This window comes from Physeter macrocephalus, chromosome 4, assembly GCF_002837175.3.
Source record: "Physeter macrocephalus isolate SW-GA chromosome 4, ASM283717v5, whole genome shotgun sequence".
Taxonomy (NCBI): Eukaryota; Metazoa; Chordata; class Mammalia; order Artiodactyla; family Physeteridae; genus Physeter; species Physeter macrocephalus.
In genome coordinates this window covers 98,249,243-98,273,038 of record NC_041217.1, presented here as the reverse complement: position 1 = coordinate 98,273,038, position 23,796 = coordinate 98,249,243, and the positions used below count along the sequence as shown (strand labels likewise).

General features: G+C 35.6%; 1 protein-coding gene across 1 annotated transcript in view; it reads right to left on the bottom strand.

The window, feature by feature from the left end:
• DPYD (dihydropyrimidine dehydrogenase) overlaps positions 1-23,796 on the bottom strand; it is an 840,387-nt gene that overhangs the window by 222,484 nt on the left and 594,107 nt on the right. Inside the window, exons 17-18 of the mRNA XM_024119602.3 lie at positions 4,790-4,910; positions 3,856-3,975 (exon numbers count right to left, since the gene is read on the bottom strand). Of these exons, the coding sequence (XP_023975370.1) occupies positions 3,856-3,975; positions 4,790-4,910 (241 nt within the window). The remainder of the gene's footprint in view (positions 1-3,855; positions 3,976-4,789; positions 4,911-23,796) is intronic.

The window sequence follows — 23,796 nt, the reverse complement described above, 5'->3', positions numbered from 1 at the left end:
GTATGCGTTTTCATGTAAAACAAACGAAATATGTGCAGGACAACGGAATAACAACAAACCTAAGGAATGTGCCCATCCCCCATTAATAAAAAGAACCTTTTAAAACACAATAAGGAACAATAACAAAAACTCCTTCAAAATGTTACCCCATTGCTTGATTACTATTTCTCCCGATGCAGCTATAAAATGAATAAAAGTTATCCTTGTGAAGTCAGTTGCAAGAAAGACATATCTTTAGTTATGCCATGCAGGACTCATTTTTAACCATCTCTAAAACAATCTTATCTACAGGGAGGACTTCATGTGAAAATGTCCCACCACAGCTGGATAACACCATTTATACAGGTGATAGTAATCACTGAATTAGGGGCAAGCTTAAGATACCATTATTATTTGGGGACAAGGTCAAGAAAAGGGTCAAAATTTGAAACTAAATCAAGAAAAAAAATAACCAAACTAAAACTAGGTAAAATAATGAGTAATTCACTTGAGGACAGAGTTTATAAATAATGTTCCTGATGAGATTAGTGTTCCTTCTAACCAAATAAATAAAGCCAAGGAATTTTCTCCCTCCCCCTCAAAAAAAAAAAAAAAAAAACCAACAATAATTTATTCAACTGTGTAGTGATACATGAACTAATTGCTGTTTGATGTTAAAAAGTGTTCTGCATGGATTCTAGAAAAAAAGAAAGTTAGATGGTAACAACTTACAGTATTATGCTTCTACTCTCCAAAGAAAGGGAGAGAATATTGATTCTTTAGAGGCAATGATTTAGACAGAAGTACTTGTATGGTGGAGAGCTTAATTGGTCATCCTAGTTTCATGAAAATATTCCTTATGAATACTGAACAAGTTTTCTTTTGATACTCTTCTCACTATGAAATCACCTTTAATAGACTCCTACTGTTATCACACATCTTGCCAGGTATTTCTCCTACAGTTAAAATTTAGGTTTATAAGTCATTTTACTATGAATTTGATTCCTGTGTTTGACCACCTTCCCCACTCCAATAACCTACAGATGAGTTGGAAAATGCAGTTTCTAAAATAACAAAGCTGAGGATGAGACCTTGGAATGAAGTCCTAACTCTCCCTCTGGATATAAATTTTAAACTTTAAAAAGTAGAAGTTACCTCATTTAATGACTTCTACAGGCATAATGACATCGTTTATTTAACAAAGAGACCTCCCTCTAAAACAGCAGCTTTCTGACATTTTTGAAGTTAACCACAATAAAAAATTCATTTTACATCATGACCTAGCACAGAAATATATATATGTGCACATTACATGTATAACTAAAAAAAGATGTTTGACCAGTGTTTATCCCAACTGTGTGCAAAGCATTCTGAAAGTTTTTTCTGTTCTATTTCATTAAAAAAAAAAATTTGTTCAGAGTTCATTAAGCTTGATTCCATAATACACTCATGAGTTGGGAACCAAAGTTTGAGAAACTGCTTTAGAATACTCTAGAATCCAGACTGATCATATTTGAAATAATTAAACTGACATTCCTTAGCTGAGGTTCTGTTTTTGAAGCTAGTCACTGCACCTTACTAGCTAATATGTTTTAAAAGAAGGACATTACTGAAATGTGACCATTGTTCTATAGCACGTGCCCTACTCTAGTTCCTCACCATTTCCCCATTGAAACAAAACAAAATATTCATTTCAAATAGCAGGGATCGTATTCTGAGAAAAAAAAAAAAAAAGACTGATAGAGAGCTAGAAAGTATTGAAAGAGAAAAATAGCCTTCCTTGGTAATGAAAAGTATGTACTGTATTTCAGGTGGCTATCCAAAATTGAACTCTTTTTAGCTTTCACTTAAAAAAAAAATCTATGATTCACGCAGCTCTTCTAAAAGTAGATATTCCAGTGTTCTGAGAGAACACTTGGGTAAGTATTAGCACTGTGCTGTGGGAATTTTTTTTTTTAATTTTATAAAAATACCTGGCATATTTTGTGTAGTTTTCTATATTGAAGCAGCATAATTGATAAAACTAGGAATGGTATTTAGCCATTTTGCTATTTTCATCACCCCTAAAATTTGAAGCCATTATTATTTAACACATTTTGTTAGGCTAGGTTTTGCTATAACTCATTCTGAAGGCACTTTGTTATAGAACTTACTTCTGTCCTAAAATATATTATCATTGCCTGTTTAAACTGCTTTTCAGATTATATTACCTTTAAATTAAAGCAAACATTGCTTTAAAGGAGAAAAACTATTAATTTTGTCAATATGGAGAGAGTCTATTTTCAAAACAAATTGTTTATAATGTGAAGGGACTTAATATAGAACCTATTAGAAATGAGGTACAAACCCTTAAAAATGTTAGGGACATTTTGTTGTTTAAAATGAAAGTTCCACCCAGGCTTGGTTGAGTTTATAACCCAAGTGAATATTTATAGATGAATTTATAAATCTTAGAAATAGAGTTTTATGGAAATGTTAACGGGCCCTGAGGTACAGCTAAACTTGTTTGCAGATACTGTTATAATTTCCAGTGTGTGTATGCTTAAAAGACTGCAACACAAAAGACTTTTTCTAATGCTGTAATTCCGTCAGTTTATTAGACTGAGTTATAGTATGGGAGAATATTCAGAAACTGCAGCTTAAATGAGAAAACGTGAATGGTGTTACTTATATAAAATACTACTGCAATAGTTCTTTTATTCATTTTTAATGTTCAGCACCCTCTGTGACCTCCTTTATTCTCTTGCTGTCAACATGGCAGGCTGGAAAAATTGAAAAGGGGTGACAGAAAACATAGTGCACGTTACAGCCCAACTCTGGAATCTCTCAACTCTCTTTCTGAGACACATGCTAACTTGCTCCATGTTATTCTGCATTATGATAATATTTAAGGCCCTGTTTGATAGCTCCTGATAAAAGGGAGTTCTGTCTGGACCCTGAGCAGGTGCTCCTTGTCAGCCTTCCTCTTTCTGACACTGTGGGAATGGCATTCAATTAAAAGCAGAATATACTATTTTTTTTTTTTTTTAAATCATGGCTTATAGGCACACTTCACGCTCTCAAAACATAATACCTCAGCATGGAGAGAGCTTTATTTGTGTCTATGCAGCCTCTTCCAAAAGCACATTTTGGTCTGATTCAGCAATGCTTTTCTTGAACAGTGGGACACTGCTATGTTATGTATATTTACCACTGTCTCTATCACCAAGGAGACTAATCCCCATACCAGTACAGTCAAGAACCTCACAGCATTGTCTTTGCAAGACCAAGTTCATGTTGTCACAGCAACAGAGGGCACAGGGCAAAGATACTGAACAGGACTTTGGGATTAAAACTTCTCTTTCTGTTTCAAATGCAAGTGTTTTATGATGAGAAAAAGTGTGCAAAGGTATGAGGTCTGCAAATATCTTGTCAGCTGAAGCTATAAATGTAATGTTTTAATGATTTATTTCACAGCTGTGAAGGTAAGATTTTTGAAGAAGGTAGATTTCAAACTTCTAGGAAGACTGGAAACTAACCCAGACTATGAAAAAAGATATGAAAATCAGGGTGCTTATATTCTTCTTTTATAAGGCCTTGTTATTAGCCTTCACTAATTAATGATGGGACAATTGTGACAATGAGAAACTCTGAGTAATGCACAGACTGCAAGAGAATAGAATTTGTATGAAACCCTATCTTGGTTTACTCTCCTCTTGTTCTATCAGTCACTTGATCAATCTGTTCCATCTGTCGTAACTATTAGGAGTTTTGACCAGCAGTGAGTTATAAGAATTTGGGATCATAAAAGTCACAATATTCTTGCTTGTAACATGATCTCTTGATTTTTCACCAACCTCCAAGGAAGCAAAAATGCAAGGAGAGGGTAACACCTACCGGACACTCCTCCGTACGTAGTCCGTTTTCCAGTGCCCACTGCTGGCCAGGGTGTGCCATCGGCCTTTAATCCCATGAGACCTGAGACCGTGTTGGTGGCTGTAACACCGTCTGCGCCACCTATGAAAAACACAACATTTTTCTGCAGTTCTTAAAGGGACGATTGCTAAAACCCATTCAAACCCACACAACCCAGAAAAATGCATACTCTACTTTCTCTTGAGAACATTTCCTCCCTTCAAATATATTCACTAATTTCATTCCTATAATTATACTTAAAATGCTAGACATAAAAATTTTTAATTAGCACCACTTTATTTTTCCAATTATTATACAGATTTGTGGATGCCAAATGTTTTGTATTCAGTGTTATTTTCCAGGTAATTTACAATATCTTTACAAATCAGGATGCAATTTCCATTGGATAGCACGTAGCATATATGATTTGTAAAATCATGCATTGACTGTATGATTTATGTATTCAAGATATTTACTGAGCATGTGTTTAAGGCAGTGTACTAGATCCCATCAAATATAAAGGGAACTCATAAGGAATTTCACCTGTGGAAGCAGCTATCTTTTTAAAAAGTTTCATTAAAGGTTCAGGTGCTATTGCTGGACTGTTATATTGTGAAGTCATTCATTTTGGAGTGGTTTGTTGTGACTGTGGCTTCGTTTCACAGTTGTTTGTGTGTAAACCAGGTGTTTATTAGGAAAAATAATAGATATTCTTGTATTCCCGGGCCACTTACTAGCTTGAGTATAGGTATGGATCTGTTACATTTGTGAGGTCAAGCGCTCAATTTAATACTTTTCTTAAAGTTTAAAGAGAGATATGCACATATATTTGTGGATAAAGATATACTTTAGTATGGCTATGAAATTTAGGCCCATACTTACATAACGAGACAATTGATGTAAGTCAGGTTCTTACCTTCCTTTGCAGCTCTGGCGATGCTTACGATATCAGTGACATTTGGGGTCAACTTGGCAAAAAAAGGAATCTGAACAGCTTGCCTAACCCAGCGACAGATGTTTCGCACCAGCTCTGGATCCTGTTCAAATAGGTCAGTTAAATATAGAACATAATTAAAGAATTGTGATCAAAATGTGTGCTGGAACAACAGCAAAGCTGGAGATGTGCAAGACAAATCCAACTTGACAATGAGCAACATGATATATTTCTCAAATTCCTCCTCAGTATTACATCTAGACTCATTAGGGAACTAAGGTTAACACACTTCAAGCGAACTGCAAATTCATCACATAAAGGTTAAATTCCTCAAGGGAGCCTTTGGAAAATAAAATTACAAAGAACCAAATGGAAGAAAGTGTTTCCCACTTCCAGTTAAATAATGTCAGAAATAAAACATAAACTTCTGGTGATAAGTTCGGGAACCATTACAGAATTTCTAACGACCTCATTGGTTTAAGCCTAATAAAAATATTTGAATAGCTGACTCCCAGGTGAATAGTATGAAATCTGAAGCCTATTGTTTTCATTATTAGAAGACTGAGTCTTGTTGAATTGTATTCAAAAGAAAATATGTGACTTCCTAATCAATCTAATTGTGGTATGTAGTATATGCTAATGTGGGGTAATTCAGCCTTAGGTTACACACGAGCTGATCAGTAACTTTAGCTTACTTTTGCAAATGTTGCCAAGAGCTGTGTAGCACTTTTCAACATTGGTCAACTTGAAAGAATTGATTAAAATGACAAGAATGAAACAAAACATCAAATGTTCATTTTTAAAAGCAAGGAATAGATGTTTTCCTGCACCTGTTCCTTGTGATTTTTCAGGCTTCTATTTTCTCCTGCGACAAGTATCATTTAGAGGGCAATCACCTATCCTTTCCATTGAAAATAACTTAGCAGTAGTAATGTTCTTTGATTTCAACACATACAATAGTCCTTTTTTTTTCATTACTTTTAGTGCAAAATTTATTCTGACAGGTACTGATAATGTGCTTTGATAAATTACATTAAAATATGCAATAGCAATTCATTATTGAACTTGGTAATATTATCTTAGGGAGTTAAAATGCTTTTTTAAAAAAATAAAAGATCCACCCAGAAAAATGCAGACATATATTTAAACTATGAAACAGTAGGCAAGTATTTCATTTGTAATTAATGTTTTTATATGTAAGAAAGTTGCTCTTTGCATTTTAACCTTTCGAATTCTTTTAAGATGAGATTTCTAATGTTATAACCTTTAGAAAGAACCTTTTCACTTAGGTTTAATGTATCTTGATCAGTCATCTTGTATTACTCTACAAGTTACGTGTTTGCGTGCTAAGACACTGTGATGAGGTAATTTCTGTTGATTGTTATTGTCTCTATTCAGCAAAACTAATAATTTCAACAAGAAATCTTTGACTTGGCTTGTTCTCTTTTCAGAACAGTAATTTCTTCATTAAACATAAATATTAAAAAAGCACTATATGGAATGCTCTACAGGGCATACTGTGTATTATGAATAGTAAAATCTGGAGACTTAGCTGTACAAATTCTAACTCATGAAAATGGAGATCTGCCCCTGCCCATGCAATGTTCATGAAACATTTATAACCACTGCATTGGCATTATGAAGACAGTTGCATCTTTGTGACTTTCATTTTTAAGTTATGAATTTCCAAGGGACTTAGCCTAGAAATGACAGTAACTCTAGATGACATCAATTGCATGTCCTTTGTGAAAGCTCTCTTTAAGGTAGAATTTGCCAATAATTTAAAGATCACTTGAATTGCATAATACATGGAAGGTAGCCTGATAAGAATTAGTAAAACAAATTTAAAATATTATCTGGTTCCAAAAGAGTAAAGACTAATAATCTGATATAGGTTTCTAAGTGGCTTTCAATACTATTGACCACTGCATCTTTATATTTACTTTGAACATCTGTCACACTTTTTTCTGTTGATTCTCACTAGCTGAATACTTTAAATGGATGCTTCATACATTGTTTAACAATTTGAAATTTGTTCAGAGTTTTTCAGTTTTTGTAAAAAAATATGGCCCATTGGTTACCTTTATTTACTTGAATCATCTGCTGCTATTTTGAGATACCATAGTTTAATCCTCCGATAGTTCTATGAGTCAGGTTTATGGTGTTCAGATACATTTTACCTGTCTTCATACTCAGTTAAGCCAGCTGTTTACTAATCCTCATACCCAGTTGAAACACAATTTGATTACCCGAGAATTTTAAAGACAAGTTATAGCCAACATTATTGTAAAAATTATTGACTGTTCCATAAATTGCAAAGTTTTGTTTGACAGGCATAATAGGGAATATTATAATACAACTAGAAATGTGGTGAGGCTAATATCATGAAAAAGTGAATCTGTATACTTTGGAGAAACTATTCACACATTCCTAATTTCCTCACATTTTTGATATGAATGATCGAGATCTAAAAACAATTAATAGTGCTTCTGCATCTTGACCTTCTCATTTGCTAGTGATAGCATCAGGTGGCACTGCCCTTCCTAACAAGCCAATTTTTAGAATCTTATTGAAATGAATAAATTTTAGACAATTTCTAATTCTCCCCTCCAAAAAGTCTTCAGGATAGGAAATACACAAAGTTACTACAACCTCTCAGACAGACTGAGACTTTAACATTATCCACACCAACAAAAATTAAATAAAAGAAGACAATTCTGGATTGCTTTTCTACTTCTAGGCATATAACATTGTAGGCACTCAAAAAAATTCGTTGTGTCAATGAAAGAAGACTAAATGGAAACTTGGCAGATTTTCAATTTACTTCTTTATGTATCCATCAATTTACAGATTATGTTTGGGTTTAAGAAAAACACAAATATATTTTATGATAGATACTGTCTAAAAGAATGAAATTCACTAATAAGACTTCTTTACAAAGCAGGAAAAATTCTGAAGAAAAATGGTAGATAATCATGGAAAAAAGAACAGCTTAACAAGTCTTTTAAAGTGTCTAGTCCACAAAAAGCCCACCTGTATCACCAATTTTTTACTGGCTCTTCCTGCAGATATTCATAATGCCCATCCCTGATCATGATTTGTAATCTCTCCCATAGCAACTGCTTGTGTGTGTGTGTGTGTGTGTGTGTGTGTGTGTGTGTGTGTGTATACTACTTTAATACCTGTTAACCCTTTTGTTATTTATATGATCACCAAAGAAAGCTGTGAGGGAGCAGAATGGATTTTCCTGTGATGGAGGTGTGTGATATTACTAGCAAGAAAGCAGTGAAGCCCTTAAAGGAATGATTGACAGGTCTGGGGAGCATGTGGTGGTCTTGGGGGTACTACATGACGTGAAGGTAACAGATCAAGCTTGTGAGGTGCTAAGAAGAGGATAAAAGCAAACTAGAGATAACTGTGGCCTCTGACAATTTAAATGAGGAGCAACCCTGTGTCTGTCTGCAATTAATACACTCTGGAATAGATTCCTATGAAAACCAAACAACAGTGACAACAGCAAAAAGCAGAAAATGTAGTTCTGAGCAGATTGTTTGTTGCAGAAATTTCCATTGTCCAAAACTGGTTGCTTTTAAAAGCTTAATTTTCTATCTGGGCCACAAGATAATAATTTTTAATTCTAGTAACTAGCATGTCTCTAGTTACACATTAAAGGGGTTCTATATATGATGTACCCTGCTGCTTTTGAGGACCCTTAGGTGACCTCTCCATTGTAGGACAGGTATTTTCACCAATTACCTAGGGCATCAAATCTCACTGATTTCATGCCCTGTACAGAGGAATAAGCACTAGAGAATGAGATTGTGAGAATTTCTTGATAAGTTAAATTACTAGTGAAATTTTTGACTTTAAGAAACATTTTCTCCAATTTCCCTGGCAATTTCCACTCTGCACAATTCTTTTCAAAATGGCTTTCTTAGAAGGTGGCATTTCAATGAACCCACTGAAAAATTTTACCAGTTATGAAGTGTTTTCTACTAAGGAACTCTAAGTCTTAATTCACATGGCGTGCTAGGAAGTAGCTAGCATTTTTATGTCCACTTTTCTGATAGACAGAACTAGGGTCCAGAAGATCAATCTGAGTACCTATTTCACCTTCTTAATTTTCTTTCCCATTATCATGTCCTAAACCATCATCTTCTTTAGCAAAATTGCTCCTTAAAGTAAAATGCAGCCATCAACTGTAAACTAGAACTATAAAAGGCTTCTACTTCATTTATACCTGTAAGACTAGCTGTAGCTTCAGAGTAATAGGCAAAAGTGATATATTTATCCTTCTATGTCAGTAAAGTAAGACAGAAAGAGTTAACTACTCCAGGTAGAATTATTAGTAAATGCAAAGACTAGGCATCGGAATGGGGATGTTTTAAATTAACTTATATTTTAGCATGTGTCCTTCTTGCACCAGTTTTCCTGATTTAAGAATTCTAACGATGGCATAATCACCTTGGAAAACCGTTTGGCAGTTTCCTCTAAAGGTAAGTGTGCACTTACTAATCCATGCAGCAATTCTACTCTGCGTTATATACCCAAGAGACATGAAAATATATATCCACACAAAGACTTGCACACAAAAGTTCACAGCAACTTTTTCAAAATAGCTCCAAATTGGTAACAACTCAAATATCCATTAGTATGTGAATGAAGTGGCATGTCTACACAACGGAATACTATCCATCAATTAAAAAAAAATACTAAACTACTGAATCATGCAACAACTTGGACTTAATCAAGGAAACATTATTCTCAGTTAAAGAAGTCCACAAAATGGTACATGCTGCATGATTACATTTATATGAAATTCCACAAAGGAAAAGCTACGCTGACAGAAAGCAGAGCATTGGTTGCTGTCGCTGAGGTTTGGGGATGGGAAAGAGACTAAGTGGGAAAGGGCATAAGGAAATTTTTTAGGGTAATGGAAATGTTCTGTATCTTGATGGTGATGGTATTTACATGAGTGTAGACATTTGTCAACACATATCAAATTCTATACTTAAATGTATTTTTTTCTGTTATAAGTAAATTATACCACCACAAATTTCATTTAAAATTTTAAAATAACTCCAAGAGTGTTCAAATATAAATAGAAAAATTAAAGCCAGTGGCATTCTAGGCAATGTGGTTTTTTTTTTTTTTTTTTTGCAGAACGCGGGCCTCTCACACAGGCTCCGGACGCGCAGGCTCAGCGGCCATGGTTCACGGGCCCAGCCGCTCCGCGGCATGTGGGATCTTCCCGGACCGGGGCACGAACCCGTGTCCCCTGCATCGGCAGGCGGATTCTCAACCACTGCGCCACCAGGGAAGCCCGGGTTCTATCCTTTTAACAAATTTATTTACTGATGACAAGGCACTGCAATTAGCCTATGCTGGAGACAAAGATGAGTGGGACAAGGAAGGCAGAGTCTACTAGGAAGTACAACCCAGGCACGTAAATAACATGTATGTTGGATGTTAAGTACAAAAAAGGAGATCCTGATATGCTCTCTTATTTCAGAGTATTTCAGAGCATGTAGCACAGAGTTCAGCACATAGTAGGCACTCAACAAATACTGTCGACTTGATAGAGCTCACATTGCATAAATTAACATTGACTTTCTTATTTCTATTTACTCAGAAGAAAACTGGGAGTATAAAATTACTGGTTCCAAGATAACCTAATAGACAACTGTTTCAGGAACTATGCATTATGTTAGACAATGGTGTTAAAGATATATAATATACTATCTCTATTCTTAAAAACAAAACAAAATAAAACACTTCATAATCCAGGGGGGAAATTCATATAACAAACATATAATATGAATATAAAATGCTATAAGTCTATAGCAATGTATCTGTATATGCATATAAAATATTATATATATATATATTTTTTTTCCTCCACTTCCCTTGTGCCTTAAGTTGAAGATGACACAGAACTAACTGCTTGTGTGTTCTCTCCTCCCCAGGCACCCGTAGCCTTCTCCATTCTGATTCTTGCTTCAGGCTTTTCTTTCTCTCTCTCTGCCCAGAATGTCCTTCATCTCTTGTCCCTTGGATAACATCACTTCCATCCTACCTCAACACAGGATGGATTAATAAATAATGACTCCCTTTTACATACTCTCATAATGTTTCTTTGTTACTTCATTTATCACAGTGTTTTATAATCATGTTTTTTTTTTTTCCCCCATCTCTACCAGACTATTAGTCCTTTAGGGGATATATCCTACTCTTTTATCCTGATCCTCTTATGTAGAGTCTAAGACACTAAAGATAATAAATACTGTGTTGAACAAAAGAATGAAGAATTCCTAAATGTGGATCAGATTTCCACAGTGAGCAAGAAAACAACTGTCCCTTCCCTTCAATGGAGCCAAAATAAGCTGGAGATATTAGCAGTTCTTGCTCCATAAGCCAGTGGAATTTGGAAACAGTCTTTTGCTGTTCTCTACCAGCTAGCTGAACGGCTTGGAAGACAGCTGTGCCCTCCTGTGGCCCAGCAATCCATTAAAAACTCCCTGAGGTCCCGACTGCCCATGGCCCTTTCTGTCTAAATCTTCAGGATATTGAAGATTTTCCAGTCTGCACTCCTACCTAACCTTGCCTCAAGTCCCAGTCCTTGGTCCCTGGGGCCTGGTGGGGAAGTCTATCCATAGTTTTGCCAGTTAAAGGGAACTTGCACTCCTTTCAATACCATTTCCTGTGACTATGGTTTAATGCTGCTGTTTCTTCCATTCAGACAGCATTTCCCTAGCGTACCATTCCTCTGATATTCCTAGTGTCAGGGATCCTCATTCCTACACACTTAGTTTCAGAAGCTTAAACCTTTAACAAATGGATGCGAATTGCCATGAACTATTTAGATAATTCTTAAGAAGTAGGTAGTCTTTGAGTCATTATTTTTATCCCCTCTGATGACTAGCCCCTCTTTATCCCCTCTGGTCCACTAGCTCCCTTCTTTATTCCCAAGGGGCAATGTAATGATGGAGGTCAGCTCTGAAAACGGTTCAAACTTCAAATCTTCCCCTCTACAGTTTGTCCCTATGGAAGCAGATTCAGATTTCCTCAGATTGTCTTGATCCTCTGTTAATCCCAACTGGAAATCCACTGCCTCAGGTGACCATGGCAATAAAGTTGGAGAAGTACCTGCTCAGCGGTCAGGCCAATGAGCATCTCCTGCTCACAGTTCCACGTGCTATTCTAGCCAATGAGTGTCTTGGGGAGGCTCTTCCTCACAGCACTCTTGCTGTCTTATTATACAAATACCTTGAGTCTCTATTGTAGGAACCCCAAATTATAACAAAACAAACAGAAAAACAGAAACTGATTCTGCAAGTTAAGGGGTCAACTTTTGGAACTGTTGAAGAATTGTATAACCTTCCACCAGAACTAATGAGTAAATACACTAAGGTGACTTAACTAGGATCCGAAATGTTCTTATGGAGTACATGTAGAAGCAAGCAACTATGACAGACCCAGACATGCACCACTCAGATCCTCCTTCAGGAAAAGACTTGTGCCCAGCTGCTACAGTGTGGTGAGCTGACAACTTCTAACTGGTCACTCCTTCAGATCACCTTCAGATTTCAAGCTGAGGTCGGGGTCCTCTTGGGGAGGCCCCAGCCAAGACAGCAAAACTGGTACAAGGGCCCAGCCATTTCTATCCAATGCAGGATTTCTCTAGTCGGCCATCTTTGCCCTAGGGCTCTCTGTTGGGCTGATGAAGATTCTTCTCATGTCTGTTTCAGGGTCTGACTGCTCCCCCTCCCCAATCCTGCTTCATCCCTATTTGTCCCTATTCCTTCCACAAGTGTTACTCCCCAATAAACCTTTTGCACTTCTAACTCCATCTATGTGTCTGATTCCTGGAGGCCTCAATTCCTTACTTGAATCTTTTAATTCTCTCTGTGATACGGTTAGGGTGTATTCTAAGAAAGTCAAAGAAGAAAAAGAAGCTCACCCAAATGACCCCAGGGTATCTCACTGAGAGAAACTCAAGAAAGCTAAATGGAATCCTAACAAAGCTCTTACACCCAGCTTTCCTGGAAGGTCCTGGAAACAATCAAGCCTACTTTACTCAACAATGGACAGCGTATATCGCTTCTGGGTAAGAAAGGGTCCAATATCAAGAAGCAGGACTAATTTTTCCCGTGAAAAAGACTGCTTTAAGGGACATCGTAGCAGACAATGATTGGGTGTCCTCTGTTCAGATACAGTTCAGAGTCATCACTGGAGAGTTGAGATACCTACTTTATCTTTTGATTCAGAACCTGCTGGAAAAGTCACTGCTGTGATGTGGGACACTGGAAATGACTGTGCGAAGTCTACAGATAAAGGAGATGATACCTTTGTGTCTGAAAAGCCAGGTCTACCCATCAGGGGAGTATGACCAGGGGAATCAATGCATATGCTAATCCCTACCCCAGTGCCATATCTCTTGTTGATAAAACAAATTAATAACAACATCTTTAAAAACATCATGAAGAGGTCATCTGGAAACTTCCGGCAGGTGTGTTGGGTCTCTAATATTCTATTCTAAAGTCTGCTTTTGCTTTCATATCCATTCTCTTTGCCTGAACTCTTGCATTTCTGGACTTTATCCTTTGCCCACTTCTTTCTGGATAAAACCCCTTTGAGTCCTGATGCTTACCTGAATTGGCCTGCAGGTGCCCTGTTTGCATCCATATTTGATCCATGACTTATTGGTCAGTTACAGGCAGTCATTCCTTTCTGCTTCACAATGATTTTCCTTCACCTCTGCTGGATACTTCCATCTCTACTTCCCTTTTATCATCTCTCTCCCCACCCAAATGAAGAATGAAGTAGGCTCCATGTCTGTCTTCATAGGCAAAAAATGCCCTTTGAGAACCATACATTGGCCATAGTTCACAGAAATTAAGACACTTCAAAATCCTCTACATTAAAACATTTTTGAAAATGGCTTATTCTTTTTAGCATTCTTTACACTGAGCCCCCCAAAATACCTTGATCTTTCCTTATATGTGGGGTGTTATTTGTGAATTCAAAGGTTAGTTTTGTACATGATGCAGAAAAAGTGCTGTCCATAGTCTGTTAATGAAGTTATTCAGTGTAACCTGAAAAATCTTATATGTGGAGAAACAGGCTATGAACATGCTTTGCTGATATCACCAGTAGGGGTTCAAAATTGTGGACCAGCTGAGCGAAACTGAAACTCAGCAGGCTCCTCCATCACTGCTCAGAACACACCAAAAAGGCTTCAGTGGGTAATGAAGTGACAGCAGTCACTTGCACTTCTGTGTATGGATTCATTTTAGATAAGGGCAAGTAAGTATCTAAGTGTATAATATGGAGTTTTTATTCTTTGCAGACTTTAGGCAGCTTGTCATTTGTTTTCTTAATGCAAAGCATTAGTGTAAGCAGTGTAACAATTGATATTTTATACATCTGTTGGTCTACTCACTTAGCCTATGTTTTTGAGTGCTAGAGTTAGAAAACAACCAGAAGCACAAAACCTCAGTATCTTTATAATCCCCTATTCATGTGAATGATTAACCAACACAGGGAGGAGACTAGTGTAAAACATCCTTCTGCCCTGGAGCACCCATGATGCTGAAACATTTAAGATGAAGAGTCTAGGGAAGCCATGCTTCTGTCCTGGGAACTTTATGAAATCCAAGCAAGAAGGAATTACTGTTGAGGCAATTTTAAATAACGTAGCAGAGAAAACCTCAATCCCTTGGCAATGAATGGTTTCAGCTAAGGGGAGCTCATCCGTAACAAGTTGGTACAGCTCCTTAAGGGATTTCTTCCTACTGCTGCTAGAAGAGCTAGAAAGAAATATCTAGGCCTTTGTTTTGCCAGCTCAGTAGACTGATTTCCCTCTTTGAGCTGAAAAGGATTTGGAGATAACTAAAAGTGGGGTGACTTTATTGAAAAGTGTTTGCGTGAAAATGTGGGATGGGGAAGATATTAAACATGACCTTTTGTAAGTGTGATATTAACAAACTCTTGATAGAAAATTCAGGGATGTTAGATTTTATCCCAAATTTTGAGCAATCTGAACCTAACTTAATCTTTATCAATGTATTTATACTCATGTGGTTTATAAGAGTACACATCATAAGGTGTGTGTGTGTGTGTGTGTGTGTGTGTGTGTGCGCGCGCATGTGTGTATAAAAAGAGGATTCTCTATTTTAAAGTCTTTCAGGTGTCAAGGAAAGGAACCATGGCAAGCCTACCCCCGATGCTCCCCCAATTACTGAGGGCTTATTACAAGTATATATGGAGAAGTAAGAAGGTAAGTGAAATATTTTTGGCAAAGGAAGAGCTGGTCCTCTGGGGTCTGGGATGCCTGTCATTCATCTTGTAGGACACACAGCAGCTCTGGTGACCCACCAGTGAAATCAGTGACAAAGAGCAGCTCTTACTTTCTTGTTTTTCCTTTAAGAGTTGGTGTCTATTGCTTTTAGGATTAGAAACTCTGGGATACTAATGAATCTGCTCTTACTTTTCAGTATCTCTTTTTCCATTTCTACTTCTACTCACTTTCTCTTTTTTCTATATTGCCTTTTTGGTTCTCCCATTCAGTTTTTCTACAATCCACCAGAGAATCTATATATTTTAAAACCAAACCCACAGAGAAGATCCTCAGATAAAAACGGAATAATTTTTTGTTTTGTTTTGTTTTTTGTTTTGTTTTTTTGGCCGTCCTTCCTATTTCACACCCTTCCCATTTATTTTGTTAAATTCCCACTGTATGAAGTATTGGTGGGACACAGAAACTATCTCCACTATGGAACCCAGTGAAAAGAAAATTTTTGTCTCTCTATTCTCTGGCAACCAAGAAACAATTACATGATTCTCGGCATGGCCAACTGATGCTCCCTCCAGACAAAATTTCAATCTCACAATCAGAAAAGTGGCTGAAGTTTCTTTGTGGTAGTGTGTGGTGCAAAGTCTCTTGACAGTATCCAACAATGGCAGTAGTGGCAGATAACAGCACTGGTACAGGCTGTGCATTATCTGGGCAATTCTTGCTACCCATTCTCTGGATCCATTTGGTTTCTGACCCTTTTCTAAGCCTGTTGTTCCTGCCTTCCCTGATTCTCTAAGACATCTTGTATCCTGCCAATAAATCTTCTTTTCACTTCTGACAGCTAGAATCAGTTTCTGTTGCTTGCAATTAAGAGTGCTAAATGATAGTCAGTTAGCCAGTACCCAGTAGAGAGTGACCTTATTGCTTGAGTTATGGCACCACACTCCCTGAAAGGCTGCTGATCTCTTTTTATTTAGACTACAGCTGGTCACTTTTTGCTCAGGATACAATATCTAGTCCAATGAATTGTGGTCAAAGTATCCAGGACACATGCTTTTGTGACAGCTTGTATACAAGATATTGTTTTTGGTCACTTCCCTTTAGAAAGGAGCTTTAGGTGTGGCAGGTCCTTAGCTACATGGATTGTGTATAGTAATAAATAAATAAATAAATAACACTTTTTATTTAGCTCCTAATAATTAACCTGAAACGTTCCATGAAATGTGAAAATTACAAAAAAATAAGGTATTAATTTGTCCTCAAATACAGTCAAATTAGATCACTTAGGGCACTAAAAATTGGTCAAAGTCAATAGAATATATAAATGGCCTTTGGGATTAGTATATGTCATTATTTTTCTATAAATCATTTAGCATTTGAATATGTCATAATAAGCAAGATGTCATATAATTCAAGAGACCCTTGCAGAAAGAAGTAATACATATCACCCAGGTACAGGAGAGCTTGATTTAAAATGTATTAAGAGTAGCTATGAGTTCTTAAAAGATGGATATGTAAACAGAGAATGGTAATATAGCCCATAAGAAAAAATATCCTGAGGCCCTGAAATTAATTTAAAATACGATCTCCCTTTCACTCTGAATACCTGCATGATTACCAATTCGACCAGGATCTTTCGTTTATCCCAACTCAACTTTACTAAGGTGCCTGCAGCCTACATGGTTGATAAAACAGTTAGGAAGCTTGCATGGAGGGAATAATCTTCAAACTGCTTGATACACAAAATCGTATTAGTATTAAAAACAGGTGAGTATTTACTTTTGTAATATTCAAGAAATGTAAAGTACCCAAAGAACTGCTAAACTTAGATAGTTTAAAACTTTGCATTTTTTTTTCCACTTAAAAATAATAAGTGTGGTAAACCTTACTGGGTCATGTAATTAACATCTAGATGTTGCAGCATATAATTAAGTTTTTAGAATATTGGGCAAAGGCAGCATCCAGCATCACAAAAAGGTTTTACTCATACATTTCCAGCTGCTAATATTCCTAGATTTTAACATGCAACAGTTGAAATCACAAACGCGACACAGTTACTTCTTACTTTATCCTTTCTCTGCTAAGTAAGGTATTTGTGGGAATTCAAAAACTATTGAATCTAAACCTTACTGGACATTTGCAATCATCCTGCAGTTAACCACAAAGACTTTATGAATGGTTTCATTTTGGTATAAGAAAAAGACATAAAAACAACCCCAAGCAATTTGCTCTCCTTGAAGTGTGTAATACAAAGAAAGTATTAGTGGTAGAATGATTACTTTTATTTTATTACTTTTATTTACTTCTAAAGTGTGTGTGTGTGTGTGTGTGTGTGTGTGTGTGTGTGTCGGGGGGGGACTGGAGTCTTGAAAGAGTCACAAAATGGCAGCAACTGGATTAGGGCCTGTGGAGAAACACATGGGTAAGGAATGCATAGGAAGACTCTAAAGCATGGGAATGCACTGTGTGATGGGAAATAGAAAAAAAATTCCAAACTATTGTTTATGAAGGGAGCAGAGAGGAGATATGGCTAAATGATTCAACTAGAGTTTAGAGTCAGCTTCCTACAGATTCTGTGCTAGACAATAAGAAAACACGAAAAGCCACATGGTTAAATCCATGTTTTAGAAATATAATTCCATATATGTCTGTGGGTTGAGTAGGATAAGATACAGAGCAAGCAGGGACACCAATCTGAAAGAGAAAAAAGGCCTAGTGCTAGTGAAAATCAAGAACTTCAAGTGGACTAGAACATCATTTTAAGGATGAATATTAAAAACTTTCAAGATTAGTACAAATTGGAGTTGGGGAATGAAAGTCAAAAATAATTCTGTGGTTTGTCATTGTAGGAGAATAGCAATTTCATCAACCAAGTGAGGAAATACTAGAGAAGCAGGTTTGGCAATAAAATGATGAATTTTAGATACATTGAATTTGAGGTCCCTATAAGACACCTAGCTGAAAGAATCCAGTTGAGAGTTAATAGGAATCTGGATCACAAGATTACTAAATCATAGATTTATGAGTTGTTAGTATGTAGTTGGTGGTTGAAGTCTTGTGAAACCCTTGTTAGGTCAGAGAGAGAAGAGAACAATGAGGAAAGATCCAAGGAAGAAGGGAAACTCCAATAAAGAAGATGTAGATGTAGTTCTTGATATAAAATACACCAAAGACATCAGGTAGGATGAGGACTGAAATGTAGGCAATAGATTATACCCCTTAAAGTCACTGGCAATTTACGGCATATATAGCTAAACATAATAGGGATGGAGACAGATTACAATGGGTTAAGTAGTTATATCTATGGATACACACAGCCCAAGAAAACCAATAATAAATTTAATCTGAACTATCAGAGCTTAGAACTGTGCTTGACATAAAATGTGTATGCAATGAATATGTTGAGTAATTATCATTTTATTGTTATCACAATTAGAACTAATGACACAGTGGAAGATCATTTGCTATGTTATGAGGCAATGCATATATGTAAGGGAGACTATATGACATTTTTAAAGGAATCGGTTATAGTTTAAACAATATCTCTGAATTCTAACAATGTGAAATCCATGACAGTCTGAGATGTAAATAATTAGCTTTGTTAATTAAATATCTTATTGAAATCACAGGCCTAGATAGGACTCAAAGAGGTTATTTAGACCATGCTCAGGCAATATTAAAAATAACAAACATACAACACCGTGATTTACCAAGTGCTCTCACACATCGTAACTTAATTATCCTTAAATCATTCTACGTTTTGTTTTCTATCAAGTTATCCCCAGTGAGAGATACAGTAGACCCACTTCTCACAACATTTGAAGACAAATTCACACAAATCTCTTTCGCATCTTAAAACAAATTAAAATCAGATATTTCTGTTTACCTTGAAAGAAAAAAAAGAAAAATTGTTTAATATAATTTATACACTATCCTTGCATTAAATCTTTCTTCAAATGTTATTTTTTAAAAAGTTTTCCATGATTATGAAAGGATGATTTCATAGTATTGTGGAGTAATTTTTTGAATAAATTATTTAAAAAATTATTGACTAAGAAAAATAAAAATTACTCATAATAAAACAACCAAACAACAGCACTATTAAAAAGGTTTATTTCCTTCTATTTTCTTGGAGTAAGAATACAGTTTCCTCAAAAGTTAATTCTTACCATTCTTACAGTTGTATATCCTTTATTTTTTTCATTATATCATGTGCACTTCCTATGTCATTCAACTTCTTTAAAAATACTATTTTGATATTCATAAAATATTTCATCATATAGATATACCCTATTTTACTTAATTATTTCCCAATTTTTGCACTTTGAGATATGTCCAGTTCCTATTATGAATAACACTGAACTAAATCTCTTCTGGCAATTGGTGCTCCTAATTCCCTTGCTTTTGTTCCTAGGTGCTGTGTTTATGGATAAAATATGAATTCTCTTAAAGCAAGCAAACAAAATCAGACATTTAGAATACATAACTCCTTAGAAGAGCTGGATAGTCAATAGACCTGGGCCTGACACTAGTGGAAACTTATGTTGCTATATGTTATCATGGGAGCAACTGGTGAGGGAGACAGAATTGGATTTTTCAGTTGATGCAAAATAGGCAAGAGCCCAACCACAATCAAACAATCAGCTTTTAGCCTCCCCCCCATCCCCCCGCCCCAGGCCTAGAGCACACAGGGCTTCCATGTCTCACTCACAGATGGATCTCTCCTCAGTTAGCACGTGTACAATTTGGTTCCTCCACAATGTTTAATTTAAGCCAATGCTATTCATAATGGGATTTTCCTGAACCTTATATACCACAGATATCCCTATTAAGAGATAAAATGATAATGCTATTATACTGTGGCCACAATCATTTCTAAATAATTAAGAAATAGACAATAACCTGTGCTGTACATATAAACCATGATATGCAGTCAAAATCAGTCACTACGTAATTTTAGAACAGTCATGTTAGCCCACTTATGTTTAACTACCAGACCAGAATTTGTTAATACGCTTCCTCCATTCACAATATACTTCCCCATTCATATCACACACATTAGTTCCAACCCTTGAGAGAATTAATTTCTTCATATATCTTTCCTTAGGATTTTATATATACTTGTATTTGGATTGCTCAATAGAAATGTATTAGACGAATGAATGAATATTATTTGTTATGTAACTGGATAATATGATAAAAAAAACTTTAAAATGTCAATAGGGCTATACATTCCTACAGACACATTAGATAGAAAAAAGTAGGACTACATACTACTAAGTGAAAAAAAAAAGGTCAAACTACATTAAATACAGGCATGCTATTATAAAGCATCCTTATATAATCTTTTGCTAATTATCTGAGAATCATATATTTACTTTTATACAATTAAATTTCCTTAAAATTTGCCGACGTTTTACTGTGATTATGTTGCAATCAATCCTTACAGAAAAGAGATATCATTTATAAATTCTTAGGTTAGTTTTATTACATCAGTTCTTCATAACCAAGGGGCTTTTTAGTTTATATCTTTGTTTTACTTCACATTTAATTAAAGCTAACAATTTGTTTAAAGTGTGATAAATTAAAGAAAATGTTTCCCAAGTTGAGTGAGAGACAATCTTTATGTTACTTCCTAGATTTTTGGGCAATTTGGTAGGATGAACTTAATAGCCTAAAACAGCTATTTAAGAACCAGAGAAAAGAAGAATAGTTGTAAATCTGAATTTTGTTAAAATTGTACGAATAGGAATGAGCATTAACAAAAATATGTTTTGTAATATGGAATTGCTACCAATTTGAAGTATGCATAAATTCATTTTTATGGTTATGCCATTAACTTTGAATTATCCATATTGGACTGGTAAGAGCCACTTCTATTATAAGCAAATTCAAAAGCAAGTATATTTCTCTTTGGGATGTAATCACAGTTACAAACGTATACTTTTAACTTTCTTTATTTCCAGTATTTAATCCTGGATTAAAGTGATGCTTGGTGAGCACTCTGCTGGTTACTAACGGGTAAGGGTAAGAAATATCTTTGACTCACCATGCATGAATGGGACACTAAATAAATATCTTACTCTACATTAAAACAAATACACTATCAGATTATCTTATACCATATTTGTGAGTTTGATCAATATTAAATATTAGCATATTCAAATTTACAAAAGAATATACATATAATGATCTTTTATTTCTATGGTATTTCCCATAACTTCTGCAATACCAAAAGTACACTATGTGTTTCAAGAACACTTGACAATTTATTTAGACTTTCCCAAAATTTCAAATCAGAGCTTTAGTATAAATTTTATTATTAGTTATACATATAAAATCTTAATATACAAAGAACATTTTACATATATTCCTCTCTTCTTAATAGGAAATGGAAAAACGGACAACTGTTTGAACATTAAATATCCTATAAATCATCCTGATATAAAAATGAAGACCTGAAAATAAATACTGATTTTCCTGTTTATAAAAGAAATCAGGCTGAGTCCCATGTCAACAAATGAGTTCGCAGCAGCTCTAAAGAAATTGTAAAGACGATCAGTCTATTTTCTTTTTTATTATTTTCTTGTCGTTTATTGTCACAGTTGTTGCTTAATGAAGATGTGAACTTGTATAACTAAAATCTGCACCACCGTAAACAATAAGGCATCATCAGCCATATGCAACTTATTTGCATAGTAGTGGGCTGTGTGTTGTGTAACCAGTTGTAACCATCTTTTCCTTATTTGGTGATATTCATCCATCCATTCATTCATTCATTCATTCAACAAATATATATTCAGCTACTATCTTAGTTGCTGAGGTAAATAAGTAAAGTGAATAAGACAAAGTTATGGTTCTCGCGGAGTTTTCATTCAACTGGGAAATACAATAAGGAAAAAAGAAATAAATATGTAACACAATTTCAAGTAGGTAATAGAAAATTTAGAGCAGGGTAAGAAGATAAGGAGAGAAAGAGTGACGGGGCTGTGGGTATGGCAAACTGAAGATGGGTTGCTTGGTTTAAACCTAAGAAAGTCACATTTAAGTTTATGTATATTCTATGACCAAAACAAATAATCACTTTGCTTTTATAGACCTTAAAATTATTTTAATTTCATTTAGTTAATTTTTTTTCTTTGTTCCTAGATTTTGAATTGTTTCAAGTCGGGGACCATTTTTTTTTTTTTTCCATCATGCAATATCATCCATAGAGGCAAGCATAATACTGATATACAACAGGCACAACAGATGTACTAATCATTGACTAAATACTCATCACTTTAGATAAAACTTTATTAGAATGAGATGTGACTTCAGAGCAAATACTATGTTGATTTTATATGATCACTACCTGTTTCTATTACCTAGTTTTACGTTTAACACAATAACAGGAAACTGAGATGCAGATGTTAGCTAACAATAACAGGAAACTGAGATGCAGATGTTAGCTAGTAGAATGCTTGTAAAAGTTAGACTAATTCTTAGCTAAGTGATTCACTTACACTAACCTTAATGTACAATTCAAATTCCTTGCGAAACTATACACTGCTATATTTTATATGAGATCACTCACCATTAGTTAAAACTGCAAATGTTCACACTCATGTTAAAATGGGTTATGGCTAGGTAGTGAGATTTAAGGAGGAAAGGAAGAAAGGTAGGAAGGAAGGAAGGCACATAGGCAGGCAGGCAGGCTAAAGAAGACTAGACCTAAGTAACTGAATTAACTCCTCCAAGGCACCATGGTATTTGGTTTTTGTTACAAATTAAATGATAGTGCCATATGTTTAGAGTGGTTTAAGAATGACGGTGGTTTTACTTTTTCAGACATAGATATAGAATAAGATTAATTGAATGCCTGCTTTTATTAAGACAATAACTTTAAGTTCTACTTAAAGTTACATAATGCTTATGCTAGAGCAGGTGTTCAGAGAAATACAATTCCATAGTACTAAGGGAATATTCTTGGTACTATGTATCTATTATCTAGGAACTTTTACATTAGAAGAAAGAATACCTTATTTCTCTCAGCTTTAAGTTTCATATTCCAGGTCCTTTTTATTCCATCTGAGATGCTACTGAGATAATCACTGTTAATTAACCTCTGATTGTGTACCTAGGAACACTGAGGATACACTTGGTGTTTCTGGGCCTTGATACACCCCACTTGCCTTGCTGTGCTATTTGGCGTTCTGAGGTCTCAGCTACCTCCTTAAAATGATGACACATCCTGTCTGTATATGAGGTCTTTGAGCCAGTTCTCCTGTTGCCGTTTTACAACTTATATAAATATATATATATACAACCACGTATATTTAGTAAACATATTAATAGTGCAAGTAATATGAAAGTAGGACTAGGGCTAGCATCACTATAGGCAAATTTTTTTTTTTTTTTCGGTACGCGGACCTCTCACTGTTGTGGCCTCTCCTGTTGTGGAGCACAGGCTCCGGACGCACAGGCTCAGCAGCCATGGCTCACGGGACCAGCCTTTCCGCGGCATGTGGGATCTTCCCGGACCGGGGCACGAACCCGCGTCCCCTGCTTCGGCAGGCGGACTCTCAACCACTGCACCACCACGGAAGCCCTAGGCAATTTTTTTTTTAACATCTTTATTGGAGTATAATTGCTTTACAATGGTGTGTTAGTTTCTGCTGTATAACAAAGTGAATCAGCTGTACATATACAT